The sequence below is a fragment of the Chelonoidis abingdonii genome, chromosome 3 (genome assembly GCF_003597395.2).
Source record: "Chelonoidis abingdonii isolate Lonesome George chromosome 3, CheloAbing_2.0, whole genome shotgun sequence".
Classification (NCBI taxonomy): Eukaryota; Metazoa; Chordata; order Testudines; family Testudinidae; genus Chelonoidis; species Chelonoidis abingdonii.
In genome coordinates this window covers 34,662,788-34,684,656 of record NC_133771.1, presented here as the reverse complement: position 1 = coordinate 34,684,656, position 21,869 = coordinate 34,662,788, and the positions used below count along the sequence as shown (strand labels likewise).

General features: G+C 40.8%; 1 protein-coding gene across 2 annotated transcripts in view; it reads left to right on the top strand.

Annotated features, from left to right (window-relative positions):
- RNF144A (ring finger protein 144A) overlaps positions 1-10,126 on the top strand; it is a 122,679-nt gene extending 112,553 nt beyond the window's left edge. For both annotated transcript variants that reach the window (XM_032767868.2, XM_032767869.2), the window contains exon 8: positions 5,302-10,126. In XM_032767868.2, the coding sequence (XP_032623759.1) occupies positions 5,302-5,433 (132 nt within the window). In that variant the 3' untranslated portion in view covers positions 5,434-10,126. The remainder of the gene's footprint in view (positions 1-5,301) is intronic.
- Positions 10,127-21,869: the final 11,743 nt, after the last annotated feature.

Here is a 21,869-nt window from a genome sequence, read left to right as displayed (position 1 = left end):
CTGTATCAAGTGAGGACTATGCCCAGACTGGGGAAGACCGCTCAAGGAAATCGAGGCTCAGGTGATCTTCAGTTGATACTTGCACGGTTCCTAGAGAAGGGCGACAAAGGAGTGGACAGATTATGGCAATTAAAGATGGCTTAGGCAGTGTGCTATAAGGGTGGGATGTACGCGTCACTGGGGAAGATTTACGGGGACGATGACTGTTCTCCGGAATGAATTCATCCTAAGTAAGGAGGAAATAGAACTTTCTAGGATGAGGCTCGCCCGGAACCTCATGAGAGGCTTTAAAACTAGGAAGTTGGGAATGGTTGGAGATGGTCCAGGAGATTCTTGCCACGCCAGAACATTTAAACCTGGAGAGGGAAGTAAACCAAGTGAGAGGGTACGGCTTGTTGGGACCGAAGAACTTGACCCAAGGAGGAAAACGGTTGTTGTTAAGAACACTAGACTAAACAGGTTGATGGCTGGTGGTAGAATGTCTGTGCACAACGAGGTAAAGAATTGTCTACTGACGCCAACGCCAAAAAATTTTACAATTGTCTGATTACACTTAATGTTGAGGAGCCTAGGGAACAAAGGATGGAGGAAAAACTGAGCTACTGGTGCGAAGTGAAACCAGATATTATAGGGATAACAGAAACCTGGGGATGTACTCTGACTGGAGTACAGGTATGAAGGTTATGTGTTGTTAGAAAAGCACGGAAGAAAGGCAAAGTGTGGAGTAGCATGTGTAATCAGATGATGAGTTAATCTGTAAATGAAATAAGAAGTGATGGAATGGGAAAGACAGAGGTCTGTCTGGGCAAAATACACGAGGTAAAAAGCTTACTAGAGCCTCCCCTGAGATAGTGCTTTGGGAGTGTGCTACAAGACCGCCGGGATTCTGATTGGGATATGGATAGGAACCTCATTAATGTCGTTTAATGAAGTATAACACTAAGGGGAAGTGTGTGATCATGGGGAGACTTCAACTTTCCCAGATCATAGATGGAGGACAATGTTGCAAGATGTAATAAGGGGCAGATTTTTCTGATGTGATAGGGATGGATTTCTTCACCAAGTAGTTGAAGTACCGAACAAGGAGGGGATGCATTTTAGATTTGGTTTTGTGAAGCAGTGAGGATCTCGTAGAAAGAAATGGTGGTAGGGCGACACTTGGTTCGAGTGATCATGAGCTGATTCAGTTCAACTAGATGGAAGGTAAACAAACGTAGATCTGGGATAGGGTTTGTTGACTTCTCAAAGGGGTTAATTTTTAAGATGTAGGAATTAGTTAGGGAAGTGGATTGAACGGTAGGGAACTGTGTGAGTTAAAATGCGAGGGGAGGCCTGAATTAACTTTTAAGTCGCAGCTGCGGAAACTGCGAAGCCTGGCTCTCAAGAAATGGGAAAAAAACCATTGGGCAGGAGTTGTAGGGCCAAGTGGATAAGCAAACCATTTTCGAGAGGGATTAGGAAAAGCAGAAAAGCTTTACAGGTGAGTGGGGAAGAAAGGCGGATTAGCAAGGGAGCTACCTTGGAGGTCGAAACAGTAGGGGATAAAGTGAGGAAGGCTAAGCCATGTAGAACTGGGACCTTGCAAGGGATTAAAACCAATAGTAAAGAGTTTACAGCACATAAATAAGAAGAAACACAAGAGAAAGAAGGAAGTGGGGGCACTATGTACACTGAGGATGGGAATGAGATTAAGGATACCTAGGTATGGCCCATATCTTAAATAAAGTACTTTGCCTCAGTCGTTATAAGACTAGTGAGGAGTTTAGGGATGATGAACTGGGAATAATGACTGATGGAGGTGAGGATATTACCGGCATCTTGAGGTAGAGGCCAAACCTTGAAACAGTTTAATGGGGACAAAATCGGGGCCGGACAATCTCCATCCAGGATATTAAAGAACTGGCGCATGGAATGCGAGCCCGGTTAGGGAATTTTAACAATCGGTAAACCCGGGGTTGACCGTACGACTGGAGAATGCTCACGTAGTTCCTATTTTTAAGAAAGAAAACAAAGTGATCCGGTACTGATAGGCCTGTGTCAAGCTTGACGTCTGTAGTATGTTAGGTTGGGAAAAATTTTAAAGGAGAAAGTTAGTTAGGACTTGAGGTCATGGTGATTGGGTTGAATTGCAACATGGATTTACTAAGGTTAGATGTGCCAAACCAACTGAGGCTCCTGTCTTTGAGAAGGTTGACGGATTAGTTAGACAAAGGAAATGCGTTTAGATCTAATACCGATTTCAGTTAAGGCGTTTTTGACACGGTTCCGCATGGGAATGGTTAGTTAAATTGGAAAAGATGGGGCATGATTATGGAAAGTTGTAGGGTGGATAGGAACTGGTTAAAGGGGAACTCCAGCGGGTTGTACTGAAGGGTGAACTGTCAGGTGGAAGGGAGTTACTAGTGGTCCCGAGATCGGTTTGGGGACCATCTTATTTTAACCTTTGTGTATACTGACCTGGGCACAAAAGAGCGGAATTGCTCTAATAAAGTTGGCGGGATGACACATAAGCGTGTGCGGTATTTGCTAAACAGTGAGAAGCGGGGATACTATACAGGAAGATTGGACACTTGTAAACTGGGAGTAATAGATAATAGGTGAATATAATTTGAAAAGTGCAAGGTCTGCACTAGGGATTAATCATAAGAATTTTAAGATATACATGTGGGGACGCATCAGTTGGAAGCAACAGAGAAGAGAGACTTGGAGGTTGAGTTGATTAGCAGGATGTCTTGAGCCGCCATGTGATATTGGCAGTAAAAGCAATGCCGGTTTTAGGATGCATCAGGCGAGGTAATTTCAGCAAGGAGAAGGAGGTGTTAGTACGTTATAGCGCTGGTGAACGCCACCTGGAATATTGTGGTGCAGTTCTGGGTGCCATGTTTTAGAAGGATGATTCAAACTGGAACAGTTCGAAGACGGGTAGTAGGTATCACGTAGAAATTGGAAAATCTGCCTTATGAAAGGAGACTCAAAGGTCTTGCTTGTTTAGCCTGGCCCAAGGACCGGCCTCCGAGGGGGATATGCTTGCTCTCATACAAATATATCAGGGGATTAACCGTTGGTGAAGGAGGGTTTATTTAGTTTAGTCTAATTAGGCACAAGGACGAATGGGTACAATGGGATATTAGGAAGTTTAGACTTGTAAATTAGACGGAGTTGTCTAACATCTAGGGGAGTGAAGTTCTGGACAGCTTCCAAGGAGTAGTGGGGGCAAAGACTTATCTGGCTTAAGACTAAAGGTTGGATAATATTATGGAGGGGATGTTTATGATGCGGATAGGTTTCATTTGGGCATTGGATCTCTGGTATTATCGCAGATAGGTCTGCCTCATGTCTGTGAGGGATGTTGGATGGAGTGGGAACTGAGTTACTGCAGGAAGAATTCTTTTTGGGTGGCTAGCTGGTGAGTCTTTGCCAGCCGGGTGGTGTGAGCTATCTTTGGGGGTGTGTCCTCTACTGTGCGGTTGCTGGTGTCACGCATGACAGTTTTGGCACTGTGCTATTGGGGTGGAAGTGATTTGCCCCCAGGGCGGATATTGGCAGAGGCCCTGGGTTTTTCGCTTCCTCTGCAGCGGGGGGTCATGGGTTCACTTGCTGGTGGATTCTCGTTACAAGCTTGAGGTCTTCAACCACAATTTTTGAGGATTCAATAACTCCAGTCATTGGGTAAGGTTGTGTTATAAAAGTGGATGGGTAGGGTTCTGTGGCCTGCTTTGTGCAGGAGGTCAGACTAGATGATCATATTGGTCCCTTCTGACCTACGAGTCTATGAGTCTATAAGTGGGGCTCACAGTGGCCACACTGACCCCACTGGCCGGAGGCAGAAGCATCGGTGACAGATTTGATGGCGGGAAGCGGGGGTTGGATTGTAAAACAACTCAACTTTCTCAGGCTCGGGTCGGATAGATTGCCTGAGCAGCCCTCTTGCTCCTTAACTGTTTATTTCCACTACTGCTGTTGGGATGGTTGTGGGCAGCAGTGAAACTGATGAGAAATAGGTCAATTTCACTCTGTGCTGTAGCAGGCACTAGAGCTGTTCATTGAGAAGCATTCAAAAAAAAAAAAGGAGGCTGTGAGAGGAATAGAACCACTGTCAACCTTGTAGCAGCCAGGAAGCTGAAGGAGAAGTAGAGTATGGTGAGATCAGCCTACCATTCTAGTAGCCGTCAGGAAGCTCGAGTTGAAGGAGAGGGTAGAAAGGAGGAGAGAAAATACTCTTCCCTTTCAGCAATCAGAGGGGGAAGATGGGGGATCAAATGTATTATGTACCTGCTAGCCAGAAGCTGATGCAAAGTTTGGTGCCTCAGAGCAAAGTCCCAGAGACTGCTCCTTGGTCGGAAAACCAACACCTTTCCCTTTTTCTATCAGCTGTGTGGGTGATTGTATTGGGTTTTTTCAGTGACAGAGGAAAGATTAAGGAACTCAAACTCTAGATGTGTTGACACAGCTAGTGCTTAGCAACCTCAGCTGTATAAAGATTTAAATCTTTCAAGGGAACTTTAAATGTATGGTTACTGCTTGCAAACAGCATGTGACTACATTAAAATGTAAGTCAACATTTCATATAACTACTTGTGTACTGATAAGTACTATAGAAATATCTAAGATGGCTTCACACTGAATTTTAAATTGTTTGAGACCAAATAGTTGCTCTCTGAAAGGAAAACGTTGTCCCTTCTTGAATATCTGTAAGAATCTGTCAGTGGAACTTCCCCAATATAAACATGTTTTCCCTTTAGCTGCAGAATTCCTCCATCACCTCAGATGCTAAAGGCTTAACATTCCCATTTTATCGAGCAAGAAAGAAAGAAAGGTAAAACTATCCACATGAACTGAATAAGAGTGGGTAGGTGCAGGAGACATAGAAAAGCCATCCTTTTCTTTTTGTTCAGTGCAAATTAACATCTGTTTAATCTAGGGTGTGTGAACGCATGCATGCGGGCGCTATTGAACTTTGCAGGTGACACGATGTGAATTCAGACTGATACAGGGGAAAAGGACCATTGCAGTCTAGTAACTATTTTCTCAGGATTAGAGCCTGCTACCATTCTCCCATTCTGAAAATTAGTAATCACCTGTTAACTGTAGTTATATACATTTTATTAAACACAAAAATCTTCTGTGATATACAACTATAGTGAAATCCTGGCTCTATTAAAATCAGTGGGAGTCTTGCCATTGACTTCAGTGGGGCCAAGATTTCTCCCCTAGTGGATTGACTTTGTGTTGGAGCAGAATTTGAACCCTGCTGTGCCAATTGCAGTATTGACGTATGTCATTTTTCCATTGTTTTTTCAGGTGGTGGGAATCTTTGCGGGATTTGGTCTACTGCTGTTAGTGGCCTCACCTTTCCTTTTACTTGCTACTCCATTTGTCCTTTGCTGCAAGTGCAAATGTAATAAAGGAGATGATGATCCTCTACCTACCTAGATCGTGAGAAGATGGGACTCATCACACACACATTTTTTCCCCCTCTTGCACTTACATTGTTGTAGCCTTACTTCCCCCATCCTGCTTTTCTGTGACAGTGCCATAATTCCAGGAACTGTTGTTAGTACAGTTACATAGACCGAGTACTAATAGGTAAAATAGTGGAAGGCAAGTCAGGTGTTTAGAGGATGTTGTGGAACACGATAAGTGTCTGAAATTGAGAGATGAAGATACTCTAGATAAAACTAATGGTTTCATATTGCCCACAGAGGCTATATTGGTGGACTAGGAACTGTGCTATGGTACATCAGCAAAACAACCCAAAAACAAATCAAATCTAATTTTTTCACATATACATTTGCATCAAAATGAGGTGTCTTATTGATATTCCTGAGTCACCTATCATTTAAATGTGGCTTTAATATATCTGTTTTATTACAACTGTGTTTTTATTAATATTGCAATGGCAAAAACCTCTTTAGTACTTATTTTTGCAAGTATAATGGAAATAAATAAGGTGCATATTGGCCATCATATGCCTTTCTTGAATTTTGGGGAGGGTACAGCTTGAATTGCTGCCTTCCAGGAATTTTAAGAAGTTTTACATGCTATTCAATCAAAAACTACATTTTAAAAAATAAATATATGAAAGCTGCAAGATTGAGTGGTGTCACAAACCTGCTACCTAATCAAGATTCTTTTAAAAATGTATAGTTGGTGATGATTACCACTGGATCACAAGTCTTTTTCTGTGTGGTTAATTTTTGCTGTTAAGGGGTCTGGTACACTTACAGGGCTACATAACTTCTAATCCAGGTATCTCAATCTTTTATTTATATATTAAAAAATCCTGATTAAACCAAATTGTGTAAATATCTGTGCTATTGAATATTTGGAAGTTCAAGATAGCTCGCTTCTGTCTTAAAGGCAGGTATTGGGGAAAAAAATTACAGGATTTATTCTGCTTATCAGCAGATTCTCAGCTCAGCAATGATTCCTGTCTTTACAATATATGAAAAGTACTAGACATCCTTATTAGTAATTAAAGCACCTGGGGTGTTTGTGAAAGGTCTGTCTACCATTTACAATATATACTCCATTTGCCAGAGTTCATATCATATGTGCTGTTAATAATCATACTGTGAGAAAACAAAACAAATTTCTCTTCAAGGATTAGTTTGTTTTGTTCCAACATTACTTTGTGGCATCATTTTTCTTCTCTCTTTTTTTTTTTAATTTACAATGTTGTAAGTTTTTCAGGGTAGTAAAATGTCCCAATTAACATTGTTAATATACAGAAATTACTCTTCTGCAGTATTTTGTAGAAAACTGTAAGAGACCCCTTGTAAATGCAGGCTTCAAAAACAGCAAAAGAATTTGACAAAAATTTAATGTAATGGCCCTGATCATGGAATGTGGTACACATGGGCAGATCTGTGTCCACACGGAGCCTACTATTCTGCAGAGCATGCTAGTGGAAGTTAAACTGTATTTGAGAACCTAAAAATATAATGGAGTAGGAAGTGATGCAGTGATTGTATATGTGGAAGTCAGTGGGGCTCACCACCTAAGACATGGCGGGATCAAGGCCACAAAACATAACAGCAGTCTGACAGCGCAAAAAAACTATTTGTTCTCTTTTATGTTTAGTTTTAGTTTGCATATCGATTATTTGAACAGAAATGTTGCAGGGAAAATTTTTTGAAAGCCCATTGACTTTCAGTGAGATGTAGACTCCTAAGGGCATAAGTCACTTTTGAAAATGGGAAATAGATTCCTAAATCACCTAGGTACTTTTGAAGATTTTCTCCTCTGTCCAACCTCCATATTCTTGATTTTAAAAAATTAGTATTTCAAACTGGCTAAATGAGAAATGCCTGCAGGAGATCCAGAAATTGTTTTGTCTTCAGATGTTCAACCTTTGTAAGATGGCAATCTGATTACAAGCAATGTTAGTTGTATGTTACGTCATTAGCTTTGTATTACAGTGTGTAATTCAGAATTTAATGGCAAAATCCTGATATTGAGGGTTTTTTGGGTTTTTTTTTGCTTAGTTATTCAGAAATAACATGGCAAGGCTGGATGGCTCACAAGAGTTTATCAATGGGATAGGCATACTTTAACTAGTCACCACTGGTCAGCCCTGGTTTCACTGGCTAATGAGGTTTCAGTCTCAGTCCAGCTCCTCTTACAGGATGTGTGTCCTTATTGCAAAAGACTGACTGAATTAGAAAAGCACCCTGATTCAGGATAGTACTTAACTCACATTGTCTTGAATCATCGTTTTGAGGTATATGATTAATAGGTATGTACCGCTGGATGAATAACTAGTTTCTCCAAATCTGAGGCATGGTATCAAGGTAGTGTGGGAAGGCTTGAATTCTGGCCCTTATTTCCAATCCTGATCTGCACCGGACAGATCCAGTTGCAGCATCAGAGAACTAATTTTTCAGTGGGCAAAACAGACCCCAGTTTCCTGGACTAGCAGTTCTGCACTCCACTTGTTGAGCTCTTAGCAACACACCATTTTCCTTTAAATCACAAATGGTTCTAACTGGCAGTTCCAGCCAAGAAACTGGTTTATAGGGGGCCTATCAATATAGTATCTGAGGTATGGTGGCATAAAGATTAACCTGTACTTTCTTTCTTAGAAGTAGTCTTTTCAGATCAGGGGTGAAGCAAGGCAGTGTTGAGATTCTGTGATGCCCTCGATAGAGAACTTCACTCCTCACAGTTGTCACTGACACCTTTGCAGAGTACTAAATTTACTTCAAAATTAAAGAAAAAAAATCCCATAGTGCATTATAGATGCAAACATTTTTAAGATATTAGATTTCAGATGATGATCCCATTAACACAGACACAAATGCCTGGGTTTATCTGATCATATCCAACATATAGGAGTGTGTCTGATCTCAGCATGCTTGGGTTCACTATAGTAGATTTCCAAGCTGTCAGCTGATACAGCTTCTTGACGTTTGGATAATAATGTGTGTATATTCACAAAGAATATGCTGTAATCACTTTCAGGCATGCTGAATATTATAACTTTACATCTTATTTTTAAATTTTACCACTATAGTTTTGTTTCCTTAGAGTGGATGTCTTCAGTAATCACTGATTTACAAGCTCTGTTGATGGCTGTGGCATTTACTACCCTGAATGTATTGTTTTAAACTCTGATATTACTGCCCCGTAATAGTGGGTTTAAATATGCTCATGCCTTTGTTGCATTTCTAAGGAAAATATTTATAACAGATTTCAGACAATCTGTTATAAACCTTCATCAGAAAATAGAAACCATGCAGTTAATCCCAATTGTGTTTCATATCTATTCTACTGTTTACTTTATTTGCATTGCCTTAAATGCTGTTTTTAATGAAATTTAACAGAGCACATGGTTTGCATGTTCTATTGGGAAGGATGAGTTTCTAGTGGTTAGAGTAAAAGACAGAGTGGAGCCAGCGTAGCTGTTTATTTCCCTCCAGCTCTACTGCTGACTTGGGGCTCAGACCTGTTCCGACTGAAAAGAGTAGCAAAGTGCTCCCTTTGAATTCAGTGGGTGCAGGACTGGGCCCTCACAGTGTTCTTGGACAAGTCACTTATCCTTCCTTTGTCTCAGTTTGTTCCACCTACTTTACAGATGGATAATGCTCACCTACCTCACAGGGTTGTTGTGGGGCTTAATTATTTTTAAAGCTTTTTGAGATCCTCTGACAGAGGACATTATATAAGTACTTAGCAGTGTTATTTTATGTTAATATTTCAGTTGTTTCTAACTACCTTCAGCATGGATCTTTGTATCATGCAAAGTTCTATTTTTTTTTCTTTCAGTCATCATAATCTTTCCTAGAATATTTATCATAAAATCATGGTGGATCACAAAGAAGAACTGAATGGCCCAGTTCTTAGCATAGAATTGATGACCTGACCTGCAGAAAATATTTAAAATTAAGATTCCTAAAATATTCTGTCTGATGAGGAAGGACGAGAGGAACAATATTCCTAGATCAGATGAGGCTATTACACTTGGATTTTAAAATTTTGTGTGTAGGAAATCAAAAACGGGGTTGTGTGTATTTTCTAGGTTCTCCCTTTCCTATTAAGGATATACATATATTTAATAAGTATTCTTCATCTTGATAATGTACAGTATGCATAAAGCTTCATGCCAGTTTGCTTTTTGCAACCAAACTCCATATGTTTCCTATATATATCTATATATTCTAAAATCTTACAAAAATGGACAGAACATGGAAGTTGTCACACAGTGACACAAAAGATATCAAGAAAAGCCTACATCAGTGCTTCTTTGCTAAGTAAAGCATGCTGTTTTGTTTAAAGCCCTGTGATCTTCATAATTGCTTTGATTTATGTCTCTCTCTTACAGAATTCCAGGAACATTAGGTACAGGAACATGCTACATAACTGAACCTTTCTTACTTATTTTGCCGTGGATGTATTTTACTTTTGTATAGAGATACGCATGAAGGAGTCATGCATATGTATAAATGATGATGTATTTGACCAGTGTAAAAATAAGTTCTGTTTATGTATTTGAAATGTAAGTACTTTTTGTGCCACTAACACTGTGATGTATAAAAGAGCTGTTGAATGCCTTTTAATGTTGTGTTTTGTACTTTGAATCATACTGAAAGTTTAATTTGTAATTTCAATAGATATTTTAAAAGAATGCATCTCCTGTGATTCTTCAGAGTAGTGGCTTGTAATTATTAATACACATTTAATACAATTAAAGAAAATTTAAATATGGTTACAATAGTTATTTATATCATCTGCTCCTTCCATCAGAACAAAGAAGAAAGAGAGCACTCGCTATGGGTCCGATCCAGTGATCGTTTCAGTCAGTTGGAGTAAGTTTTAAATGGGTTAATTTGGTGCGCCAAGCATCAGTTTGGAGTACCTGTTATCCAAAGCACCACAGGTTCAGGTCACAACAAGGTCAGCTCGGCCCATCACCTTCCCATGGTGGGTAGTTTGAGTTCCTGTCTATCCGGTGCCTGTGGTGTTTCATGCAATAACAAAAAATTGCCATACTGGGTCATACTAATGGTACATGTAGCCCAATATCCTGACAGTGGCTGGTGCTAGATGCTTCAGAGGGAGTGAACAGAACAGGGCAATTTATCAAGTGCTGCATCTCCTGTCATCCAATCCCAGCCTCTAGCAGTCAGAGGTTTAGGTACACCCAAAGCATAGGGTTGTGTCCCTGACCATCTTGGCTAATAGCCATTCATGTCCTCCATGAACTTATCTAATTCTTTTATGAGCCCAGTTACACTTTTGGCCTTCAAAACATCCCCAGGCATTGAGTTCCACAGGTTGACTGTGCATTGTGTGAAGTACTTCCTTACGTTTGTTTTAAACCTGCTGCTTATTCATATCATTCCATGATCCCTGCATCATGTGTTATGTGAAGGGATACATAACAAATCCTTGTTCACTTTGTTCACACCATGCATGATTTCATAGACCCCTATCATATCCCCCTTTAGTCATCTTTCCTCCAAGCTAAACAGTCAGTCTTTTAAATTTCTCCTAATATGGGAACTGTTCCAGACCCCTCATCATTTTTGTTGCGCTTTTTCCGTACTTTTTACAATTCTGATATATCTTTGTTGAGATGGGATGACCAGAACTGCTGGCAGTATCCAAGGTGTGGGCATACAATGGATTTACATAGTAGAAAATATCATAATGCTGTCTTTGTCTCTCTCTCCTAATAGTTCCTAACATTTTGTTAGCTTTTTTTGACTGCTGCTGCACATTGGGCAGATGTTTTCAGAGAACAATCCACAAAGACTCCAATATCTTTGAGTGGTAATTGCTAATTTAGACCTCATCATTTGTATGTATGGTTAGGATTATGTTTTCCAATGTGCATTATTTGTATTTATTAATATTAAATTTCATTTGCCATTTTCTTGCCTAGTCACGCAGTTTTGTGAGATTCCTTTGTAATTTTGCAGTCAGTTTTGGACTTAACAGTATCTTGAGTAATTTTGTATCATCTGCAAACTTTACCACTTCACCGTTTACCCCTTTTTCAGATCATATTATGAATATGTTGAACAATACTGATCTCAGTACAGATCCTTGGGGAACTCTGCTGTTTATCTCTCTCCACTGTGAAAACTCTTTATTCCTATCGTTTCCTACCTTTTAATCTGTTACTGATCCATGAGAGGACCTTCCATCTTATCCCATGACTCCTTTCCTTGGGGGACCTTGTGAAAGGCTTTCTGAAAGTCCAAGTACACTACATCCACTGGATCACCCTTGCTGGCACCCTCAAAGAATTCTCATCTCTTAGATTGGTGAGGCATGATTTCCCTTTACAAAAGTTGGGTTGACACTTCCTCAACATATCGTGTTCATCTATGTGTCTGATGGTTCTGTTCTTTACTGTAGTTTCAACCAGTTTGCCTGGTACTGAAGTTAGGCTTATTGGCCTGTAATTGCCAAAATTGCCTATGGAGCCTTTTTTAAAAAAAATCAGCATCACATTGTCAGATGACTTGAGGATAGCTATAAAGGCTTATTTAAGCAACAGGTTATATACCACAGTTAATAGTTTCAATTAACTATTTAATTTATTTATTTGTTCTCAAACCACCTCTGCTGAGACCTCAACCTGGGACAATTCCTCAGATACATCACCTAAAAGGAATGGCTCAGGGAATCCCCTTCACATCCTCTGCAGTGAAGACCAATGCAAAGAATTCATGTCACTTCTCCACAATGGCCTTGTCTTCTTTGAAAGGTCCTTTGGCACCTCAGTCATCCAGTGGCTCCACTGACTGTCTGGCAGGCTTCCTGCTTCTCGTGTTTTTTTTAAAAAAATGCTGTTAGTTTTTTCTGTTTTTGCTAGTTGGTTTTCAAATTTTTTTGGGTCTGATTAATTATACTTTTACACTTGACTTGCCTCAGTAGGATTTGACTGATTTTTAAAGAATGTCCTTTTGTCTCTAACCACCTCTTTTACTCTATTGTTTAGCTATGGTGGTGCTTTTTTGGCTCCCTGGTGTGTGTGTGTGTGTGTGTGCGCGTGTTTGGTTTGGTTGTGGGGTTTTTTTGTATTTCATATTTTGTGGTATACATATAGTTTGAACCTCTATTGTGGTGTTTTTTGAAAGTTTCCATGCAGCTTGCAGGAATCTCACTCTTGTGACTGTTCCTTTTAATTTTCATTTAACTAGCTTCCTCATTTTTGTGTAGTATCCCTTTTTGAAGTTAAATGCTACTATGGTGGGTTTCTTTAGTATTTTCACCCCTACAAAGATGTTGCATTTAATTATGGTCACTATTACTGAGCTATTGGACAGATCCAGTGTGCCACTTAGGACTAAATCAAGAATGGCCTCTCCCCTGGTGGGTTCCAGGACTAGCTGCTCCAAGAAGCAATTATTAATGGTGTCTAAAAACTTTATCTCATCCTGAGGTAACATGTTCCCAGTCTATATGGGGATAGTTGAAATCCCCATTATTACTGGGTTTTCTGTTTTTTAGCCTCTCATCTCCCTGTGCATTTCTCAGTCACCATCACACCATCCTGGTCAGATGGTCAGTAGTATATGCTTACTGCTTTACTCTTTAGTCAAAAGCATGGAATTTCTATCCACAGAGACACTGTGGTATTGTTTGATTCATTTAAGATTTGTACTATATTTGACTCTATGCTTTCTTTCACTTATAGTGCCACTCCCCTACCAGCACAGCGTACTCGACTCTGTCATTCATATATATATAATATATATAAAAATAATATAATGTCCTAGTATTACTGGGTCCCACTGACTATGATTGTTCCACTACGTTTCTGTGATGCCCATTATATCAATATCCTCATTTAATACCAGGCATTTCTAGTTCACTCATCTTAGTATTTAGAGTTCTACCATTTGTATACAAACACATAAAATTTGTCAGGCCCCAAAAGAGACCTATAAACTTCAATAAAGAAGGCACATGGCAAGCAAGCACACACCAACAAACAGACCACAAACTCACCCCAAGGATCACATAGTTGCTTCTCCTTCATCTGAAGAATTCCCTTGCTTAACTCCCCTGTTTGCTGATCCTATTTGCTAGCTCAACAGCCAGTTAGATGAGACCTTTTAAAACTCAAGTCTTGTCTTCTGCTGTGTCTGAATACCAGCGGTTATATATACCTCTGTAAGAGCAGATATTTACTCCAGTGTCCCTGACCAAAATTTCCCTGCATTAAATACATTAAATTTTGCCTATGTTGCTGGTCAGAAGTTGGGGGAAATACAATTCTCCTCTCTTGTACCTCATAGGGTCTTTCTCACTGGACAAACGTTGTCTCCCATATCCGTGAAAGCTACAATGCCTGAACTTGTTAAAGAATTATATGTGCAATTACAGCAGTGTGCAGGGGAAGGGGAACTTATGCATCTAATGGGCCACTTGCACAGGAAATGACCACTTGCACAGGAAGGTACCTGATTTTATTGCATGCAAAACAGGGACACAACTTCTGTACATTTTAAAAGTCAACTCCACAGGATCACTGCCCATTTATTATTCCTTTCATCCTTCCTTTGTAGCTGCATGTGTCAACTGTTCACACACAATCGGTTTAGATGTTTCAGTCAAGCATTTGTGTAAATGGTTCTGTAAATACCACAGGGCTTCCTGAAATTATTATTCAGATTGTATTTCTAACACTTGCACAGTGTGGGAACAATTCTTATTCTCTGGTAATTCCACCTTCTGTTCCAGCAGAATATGGTTCATAATCAGGATTTGTTTTGGTAAATAATTCCCTTTAGAGAAGAGTTTAAGTTTTCAGAGAAGCATGCAGCTTGCAATCAGATGTGCAGTCTCATGGGCATTTCCACAGTCACTATGCAGATTTCAACATACTCTTGTTTTTAGAAGGATTTCCTGAGCTGTGCCTCTAACTGTGTGATCATCCTCCTGTACGGCATCTCAGCAGTCGAGGAATTCACTGCATCACAGAGAGAGCATGTGAGGTATTTTAGCACAAACCTCAGGCAATATATCCTGTCTATCACATTTGAGGTTCATCTTAAAATGGCAGCCAGAGTCTTATTTATACACAACAGATAAAGAGGTAGTGCAGGCTTCCCCAGCACTAATCCAGAACCTTTAGGAACAAGAGTGTGGTTCCATCCTCCAAACCCATTCTGTCCTTGATCTTTCTTCTGAGACTGAAGGATGCCAATCACACTAGCAGTTTTTATGAAGTTTTTACAGCAACTTGGATGAGACCAACTCATTTTACTTAGGCAATAAAACAGCTGGTTGAAACTTTTAGTCACTCCTGACCTAGGCTTGATTTAAAATAGTAAATTTGAGAAGTGAGGTTGTATTTTGAAACCAGTTCCTTTAGCTGTACAGAGGCCACTTTGGGGAGGACCTTAAAACCAGGATTTTTATTTGGCTCTAGAACAAAGAGTACCTCTGGAAAGATGCCACTTTTGTAGCACTCACATGTTTTTGAAGAATTTACTTAAAACAAATCACAGCCAGGTTATTCTGCTACTGTATGTTGTTCCCTGATTAGTTCCATCACTGTGTCTGTGTGATATTTATATGAGTACACATGCCACATAGAGTTTTTAGATAAAGCAAATCAAACAAACTCACTTCATTGTTAGCTGCTATTTGTTTCCTATTTGAATAGAAACTCTTTTCAGTCGTCTCTTCTAGAAAATAGCTCGGAGGGAGTATTCCAGGCATTTATTTGCTGCTCACACAAGAGGAACAATGTAAAACTTCTTCTGCTAATTAGTTTCTTTTCTGGTGTCCCCAAATGTGATCTGTTTTTCAAAACCAAAATAAAATTCACACTTAAATCAATGCAGAAGTACTAAAATGGAAAAATATTTCAGGAGAGAGGAGATCCCCAGCATATACTGTCTGGCTACACAGGCTTTGTGCTGGTTTCCAGAATCTGAGTGAATATATCTAGGTATAACCAATATTTTTAGGGTATGTCTACACTACAATGGCACAGCTACAGTGCTGCAGCTGTGCCACTGTAGTGTAGACACTTCCTATGCTGATGGAAGGGATTTTCTGTTGATGTAGGTAATCCACCTCTCCAAGAGGCAGTTGCTAGGTCAATGGAATAATTCTTCTCTCAGTCTAACTGGGTCTATTTTGGGGGTTAGGTTGACCTTTTACAACGCACAGTGTGAGAAATTTCTCACAGCCAATGAATAGTGTAGTTGGATCAACCTAAGTATAGGTGTAGACCAGACCAGAGTTTTTCATTTTCATGCACAACAAATTTTCTCACACTTGCATACACACACACCTCATCTCTCTCTCACACACACAATCTCTCTCTCTCTCACACACACACACCCCATTTGTGCATCTTCTAGCCTGCATAGCACACTTAGGTTAGCTGGAAGAGAGAGCCCTCTTTCCCAACTATAATTCTTTAGCACAAGTAATTCAGCTTTTCCTAGTGCAATGTTAGTTGTATGCAACAAATGTACTGAGACAGGTGTTATGACATTTTTTGAAATATTCTATATTATTTGAAAGAGGTACTGATTTCATTCCTTTTGTAACAGATGTTTTGTTACCCTTTTAGTGTTGGTAATTTCATTTTTGTTTATACTCCTTCCAGCCGGAAGTTTGGGGAAGTGCAACATGGTCTGAGGAAGGATCTTGTAGAATTGGGTGCTCCGGGATGTCAAAAGCCCACTGAAATCAATTAGTCTTTCTATTGACTTCAGTTAGCTTTGAACTGGGCCTGAGGTGAGCAATAAATGACTACATATTCCTCTTTGTACTCCTACAGATCTCCTGTAGGAGAGAAATATTTGACATGATTTTATCAAAAGTCATTTGCTTCAACTATCAGGACCTATTTTAATGTGATAAAGTAGAACAGACTGACTTCAAAAATGACATATACCTCTACATCGATATAACACTGTCCTCGGGAGCCAAAAAATCTTACTGCGCTATATCGAACTTGCTTTGATCTGTCGGAGCGTGCAGCCCTGCCCCCCAGAGTGCTGCTTTACCGTGTTATATCTGAATTGGTGTTATATCAGGTGGCGTTATAACGGGGTAGAGGTGTATATGAAGGAGAAAGCATAGTCCATTCTGCCTAGAAGATTGCAGGCCTAAATTTGTCAAAGTAGTCGGAATTAAACTCTGTGGAGATCCAGAAATCAAACCTTGCTGCATTTTATTCTTGAAACTGATTAAAAACAGATTGTTTTTCTTCCATCCCTTGAGCTGATGTTTTTGGGTTTTCGTGTATGGGAGAAATGCTTGTGCTGCCTAAAAAGCCCAAGGTCCCATTATACTTCACGAATGACTCTGGCCAGGTCTACACGACGCGCGAAAATCGATTTTAGATACGCAATTTCAGCTACGAGAATAGCGTAGCTGAAATCGATTATCTAAAATTGATCTACTCACCCCGTCTTAACCGCGCGGGATCGATGTGCACCAGCTCGCCATGTCGATTCCGGAACTCCGTTGGTTTTGGTGGAGTTCCGGAATCGATGTAAGCACGCTCAGGGATCGATATATCGCGTCTAGATGAGACGCGATATATCGATCCCCGAGCAATCGATTGTAACGCGCCGATATGGCGCGTCGTATAGACGTAGCCTCAGTCATTTTGTGGGATTACCCACAAGAGAAACACAAAGCATTTTGCAAAATTCCAGCTTAAAATTGTCAGAGCAGAAGGCCATAGTTTAGCAATTTTTTTTTAATACTTCACTAATTGTTAGTGTGTTCATTTTTAAGTGCAGTAGAACTGCCTAGCTGTAGGGCCAAGTGAATGATACCTGAATAAGAAAAGAATAGGGTTAGGATTTTCTAATACACATTTAAAAACCCAAATCTATAACTTGACTTTTGGTTGAAGTTTTCATTTTCATTGGTTCTGTTATGAGCCAGCAGGGTGCACTCTGTGAACACAATATTAAACCAAGTAAAAATAAAAAGTAAAAACCAAGTATGCCTTTGTCAATATTTGATATAAATACAGATGAATAAATCTCACTGAAAGCTCACACTCTTAAAGCAGAGGTTCTAGCCTTAATTTAAATTAAGGAGTGGCACAGAATTAATTGCAATGATGTAATAGCTAAAAATAAAGTTAATGATGGACATTGCCAGCTTGTACTGCAGCCACTCTCTCTCTCTTTGTATGTTACAGTGTTCTTTGGTTGTGACGAATAGATGCTCCTTTTCAGAAAGGCACCAACTGCAACAAGAAATCACTACATTCTTTCGGGAAACTGAAGTAGGTATAGAGAGAAGTTTGGTGTCCACAGACAGCAGAAGAAAGATGTAGATTAAAAAGAGATCTTTTCTATCTGATGGCCTGGTCAAAGGGCACTGAACAAGTGCCAGATCTGAAAAAGCAGTTGGTCCAAAACAGTTTATGCATTGGCAAGTCCCTATATTGCAGAACTGACAGATCTCATAACTCACAACAGAGAAATTATTCTCTCTTGCCTTCTCACCCACCCACCATCCCCAGCTTCGGTAGCTATGGTTCTAAATACAGATGTTCAGCAAAGACAATGCAACTGTTAAAATGATAATTTTCTCTCCATTTAGCAGTCACAACATGAAATTTGGCTGAGAAGTCAAGCTACTGTGGGTATCTGCTGTGAGTCCTTCTGCTTCGATTTTACTAGATCTATTTATACATCTTCCAGTGCTGGTGTCTCTTCTCCCAAAAATAGTCAAGATAGAGTAATAAACAAAATAAAATGTTAGTTTCTTTCTTTTACTCATGTCTTGAAGTTGTGTGTCAAAATCTTGTCAATACCAACATCAGGTTGTAACTTTTCTTAAATGTGCATTAATAATCTTTGGTGCTGCAATGTCCATGTACATGTCACGTGAGGACTGGCAAATGTTCACCATCCCAATAGTGGTGAGGAAGTTTCTGGATCTTATTAAGTGAAACCTGTTTGGGACCCCTGTGAAGAACAAGTTGTGCTTGTCTTTGGCTAAGGACTCCCTTCTTCCTTTGCATGATCATCTTTGACAGATCTCTCAAGTATTCTTTGTTTCATGGGACACAGCTTTTAGGAATTTTCAGTGGTGCAGTGTGTCTCACCATCCTACCATTGCACTGCTTTCATATATACCATTACCTGCTGCCCAGCTGACGACTTCTCTTCTCATTGCCTGCACAGCCAGCTATACCCAAGTGGTAGAGGATGGCATATAGAGAGAATGTGCCTACTCAAACTCATCTGCAGATTGTTTGGTGCCAGATGTGACTCTTCCTCTTTCTTCCCCGCTCTCCCCCATCTAAGAGATGTGCTGCTGGACAGATGGACAGCTGCTGTCTCTGGACCAGTAACTTGTAGAAGATGCAGGACTTCTGGGGCTTGCTGAAGTTTTCTACTGCTTGAAGCAATTAAAAGCAGACAGGTAAGTGGAGACTGGACAGAATGGGGAGATAGGGAAAGAGCAATGGAGAGAGAAAATTGGGGGAAAGAAATTATATCCCCTACTGTATCATTGATTTCAAATTTCAGTGATCAGAACTGTCACACTTTTTGGGGGGGTCTTTGCTATGCCAGTTTCCAATGTCTCCCTGAGACCGGGAATCTGCAAGGCAGAGTAGGGAAGCCTTGTCAGGAAGTAAGCTGTGAGTGGGTTACAACAGACTGATACCCAAATGGGCAGGGCCACTGGCTATGCAAAGCTGGCCGAGATCAGTGGCTCTCAAACAAATTTTTTGCTGTTGCTGCAGAAATTCCCAATAGCTGCAGTTTTGACAGTTAAATTATACTAGAGATGGTCTAGTTGCTTGGAAGTGCCAAGTAAATAAAATAATAAACCTTTTCAGTGTAAAGAGTAATATGTGCTATTAATAATACCACAAAAGTTACACAGTTATTACTAAGTACATCAATTAAAAAAAAGTTTGTAACAAAATTTCTCATGTCAAGCTCTGGAGTTCGTCATTGCACTGTATCGTTACTAAGGGCTATATCATGAAACGATTGGTTGAACAGAAAGCACTGAAGGTTTGATGAATTCACCATCTGAAAATGGTTTGCAGTGCTGCCAACGCAATAACTTGCCTTAAGTGTTGCTAGACGTAATTCATCCTTTCAGGAAGCAAAGTCCTTCAGTTTCTTTAGCTGTTGAACTATTTCACTTCTGGGTTTGTGCAAGAGCTTTCTTATGGAGAAAATTGTCACCATAGTTTTTCCCTACTTCTGATTCATGAGTTTTGTAAGAGCCTGCATGCCATGCAATTTCATCTCACCACGTTCTGTTTTACATATAGTACAAATTGCAATGGTTTGGGATGAACTGATTCCAAGAAAACTCAATACTTTTCTGCCCCCTCACTATTATATACCCTCTTTTCATTGCATTAGACATGGCTCCCCTAGCAAAAAGTGGTACCAACAAGCCAGAGTTACTGTTGTTACTCACAGTGGGATCAATATAAGCTGGTTGCTTCTGTGCTTCCTTTTTAGCAAAGTTTTGTATATCCATAGTAGCAAATGAAAAATTTGAAGTTGCTATTGTGGTGGGGGCTGCCTTCACTAGTGGTTCCTACCAACTGGAACCTTTTGGGCTCGCTTCTGCTTCCCACACATACGGGCTGCTCCTTGGGCCTGTTCCTGCCTTTGTGTTCCAGCTCTGTCTGGCTGAATCCCTGCCGTAGCAGCAGCTGCAGCTCCCTGCTGGACCCCTACAGTCACTGTAGCACCTGCATTCCCTGGCCAATGCTGCCAGCCTGAGAGATGTTTGGGATTCAGCCCCCCAGCAGCAGCACCATGCAACCTCTCCAGGTTCTGCCTGGCTCCTCCCCCTGCAAGCTGATTAGCCCAGAGCCAGCCAGGTGGCCCTTGATTAGTAACACTCCCCTCCTCTAAAGGAAGGCAAGTTGGGAAACAGGGAACTCTGGCCAATCAAAGCCCTGCCACTGCCCCCTTGTCAATCAAGGCAAAAGGGGTAGGGAGAGAGGACTGGTTCCCTCTCACAGCCAGAGGCAGGAGTCATGCTACACTATAATAAAACACAGCCAGGCCCAGCTTGGGCTTGAGCTGCTGCTGTTGCTGCAGGAAGCAGAGCCAGTGGCCTTGGGCAAGGACCTCTGGGACTCCAAAAGTCACGGTGGCTGCACCTGAAGTTCTTGAGGGCTGCGCTTGAGAATCGCTGGCCTAGAGACAGAGACTTCCAGCCTATTAATGGCCAAAGTGCATCCAAGGAAAGACAACGGAGAAAGTAGGTGTGTGCCAATGCCAATGACACCATCACCCGTGCAAACATCCTGACCCCTTCTCAATCTGGCTCCAGGCTAGTGAATGGAATCAAAGCAGCTCTGGTTGCACTGTGGGTAGCCATTTCATGGTAACAGAGAGAGAGGGAACAATGATTCTGATACTGTGCTATCTTCTGGTCACATTGATTGCTCACTCACAGGGGGCTGCTAACCAGCCTACTTGTCCTGGCTGGAGTCAATGGAGTTTGGGAAGATTCCTTCATTCAGTCCTTTCTAATTGCTCCCAAAATGCCTGGAAGATGGTGCTGTGCCTCCCGGCCAATGGCTAGACCTGCAGAGTCCATTAGGGGTCAGTGACTACATTAGTCTCTCTGTACATCTATGTACAACCATTGAGGGAGGTACTCAGTTGACAGTGGCAGTTATGCAACGATATGATGAAGACATGCAGGTGTATCCTTTTTATTCAGTGCAGACACTTCTGTCTCAGGAATAAAACTGGAGGGAGGGAAGTGCATGGACCAAAAAGCACTGGTTGCAATTAAAGCCAGGAAAGACTGAAGAACTGGTGTTAATAAAAATACCCAGTTTTTTTCCTCAGTAGATCTCAAAGTGCTTTACAAACAGAGGTAAGTCTCATTCTGCCACCTGTGGCTAGGAAGAAGCTTGTTTCACCCTTTTGGGTGAAGATCTGGCCATACTAATTTATGCATTTTTCCCCTTTGATTGGATGTACTGAAACATTCTCTACCCCACCTCACACAAACTCACAAAGACGCTGTAGCTAGTCCACAAGGCATTGGCCTGTCTTATAAGTGTAGTGAGCTGAGAACTGTCTGCACCTCTCCCAGCATTCATTGTAGTTTTAAAACCTGTAAATCACTTTATATCCTGCAGTGAGAATCACCGGGCATCCCTAGTCAATGGAATTGATGTGGTTATAGTCCCAGTTTGACCAGCAGTCATCTCCCATAATCATTAGGCTGAATCAGGTGAGTTGCCACTGATGCCCCAGTTTAACTCTACATTGTTATAGGGCCTTTCATTCCAAGGCACTTTACAAATTGGGTGCAGAGAATACTATGGAACTGCAGAAGGCTTGGGGATAGAGGTACAGTCAGCTAATGTGCTGCACGTTGCACAGCAGTGTTCAGGAAGGGGAAACAGCACCTTGGGA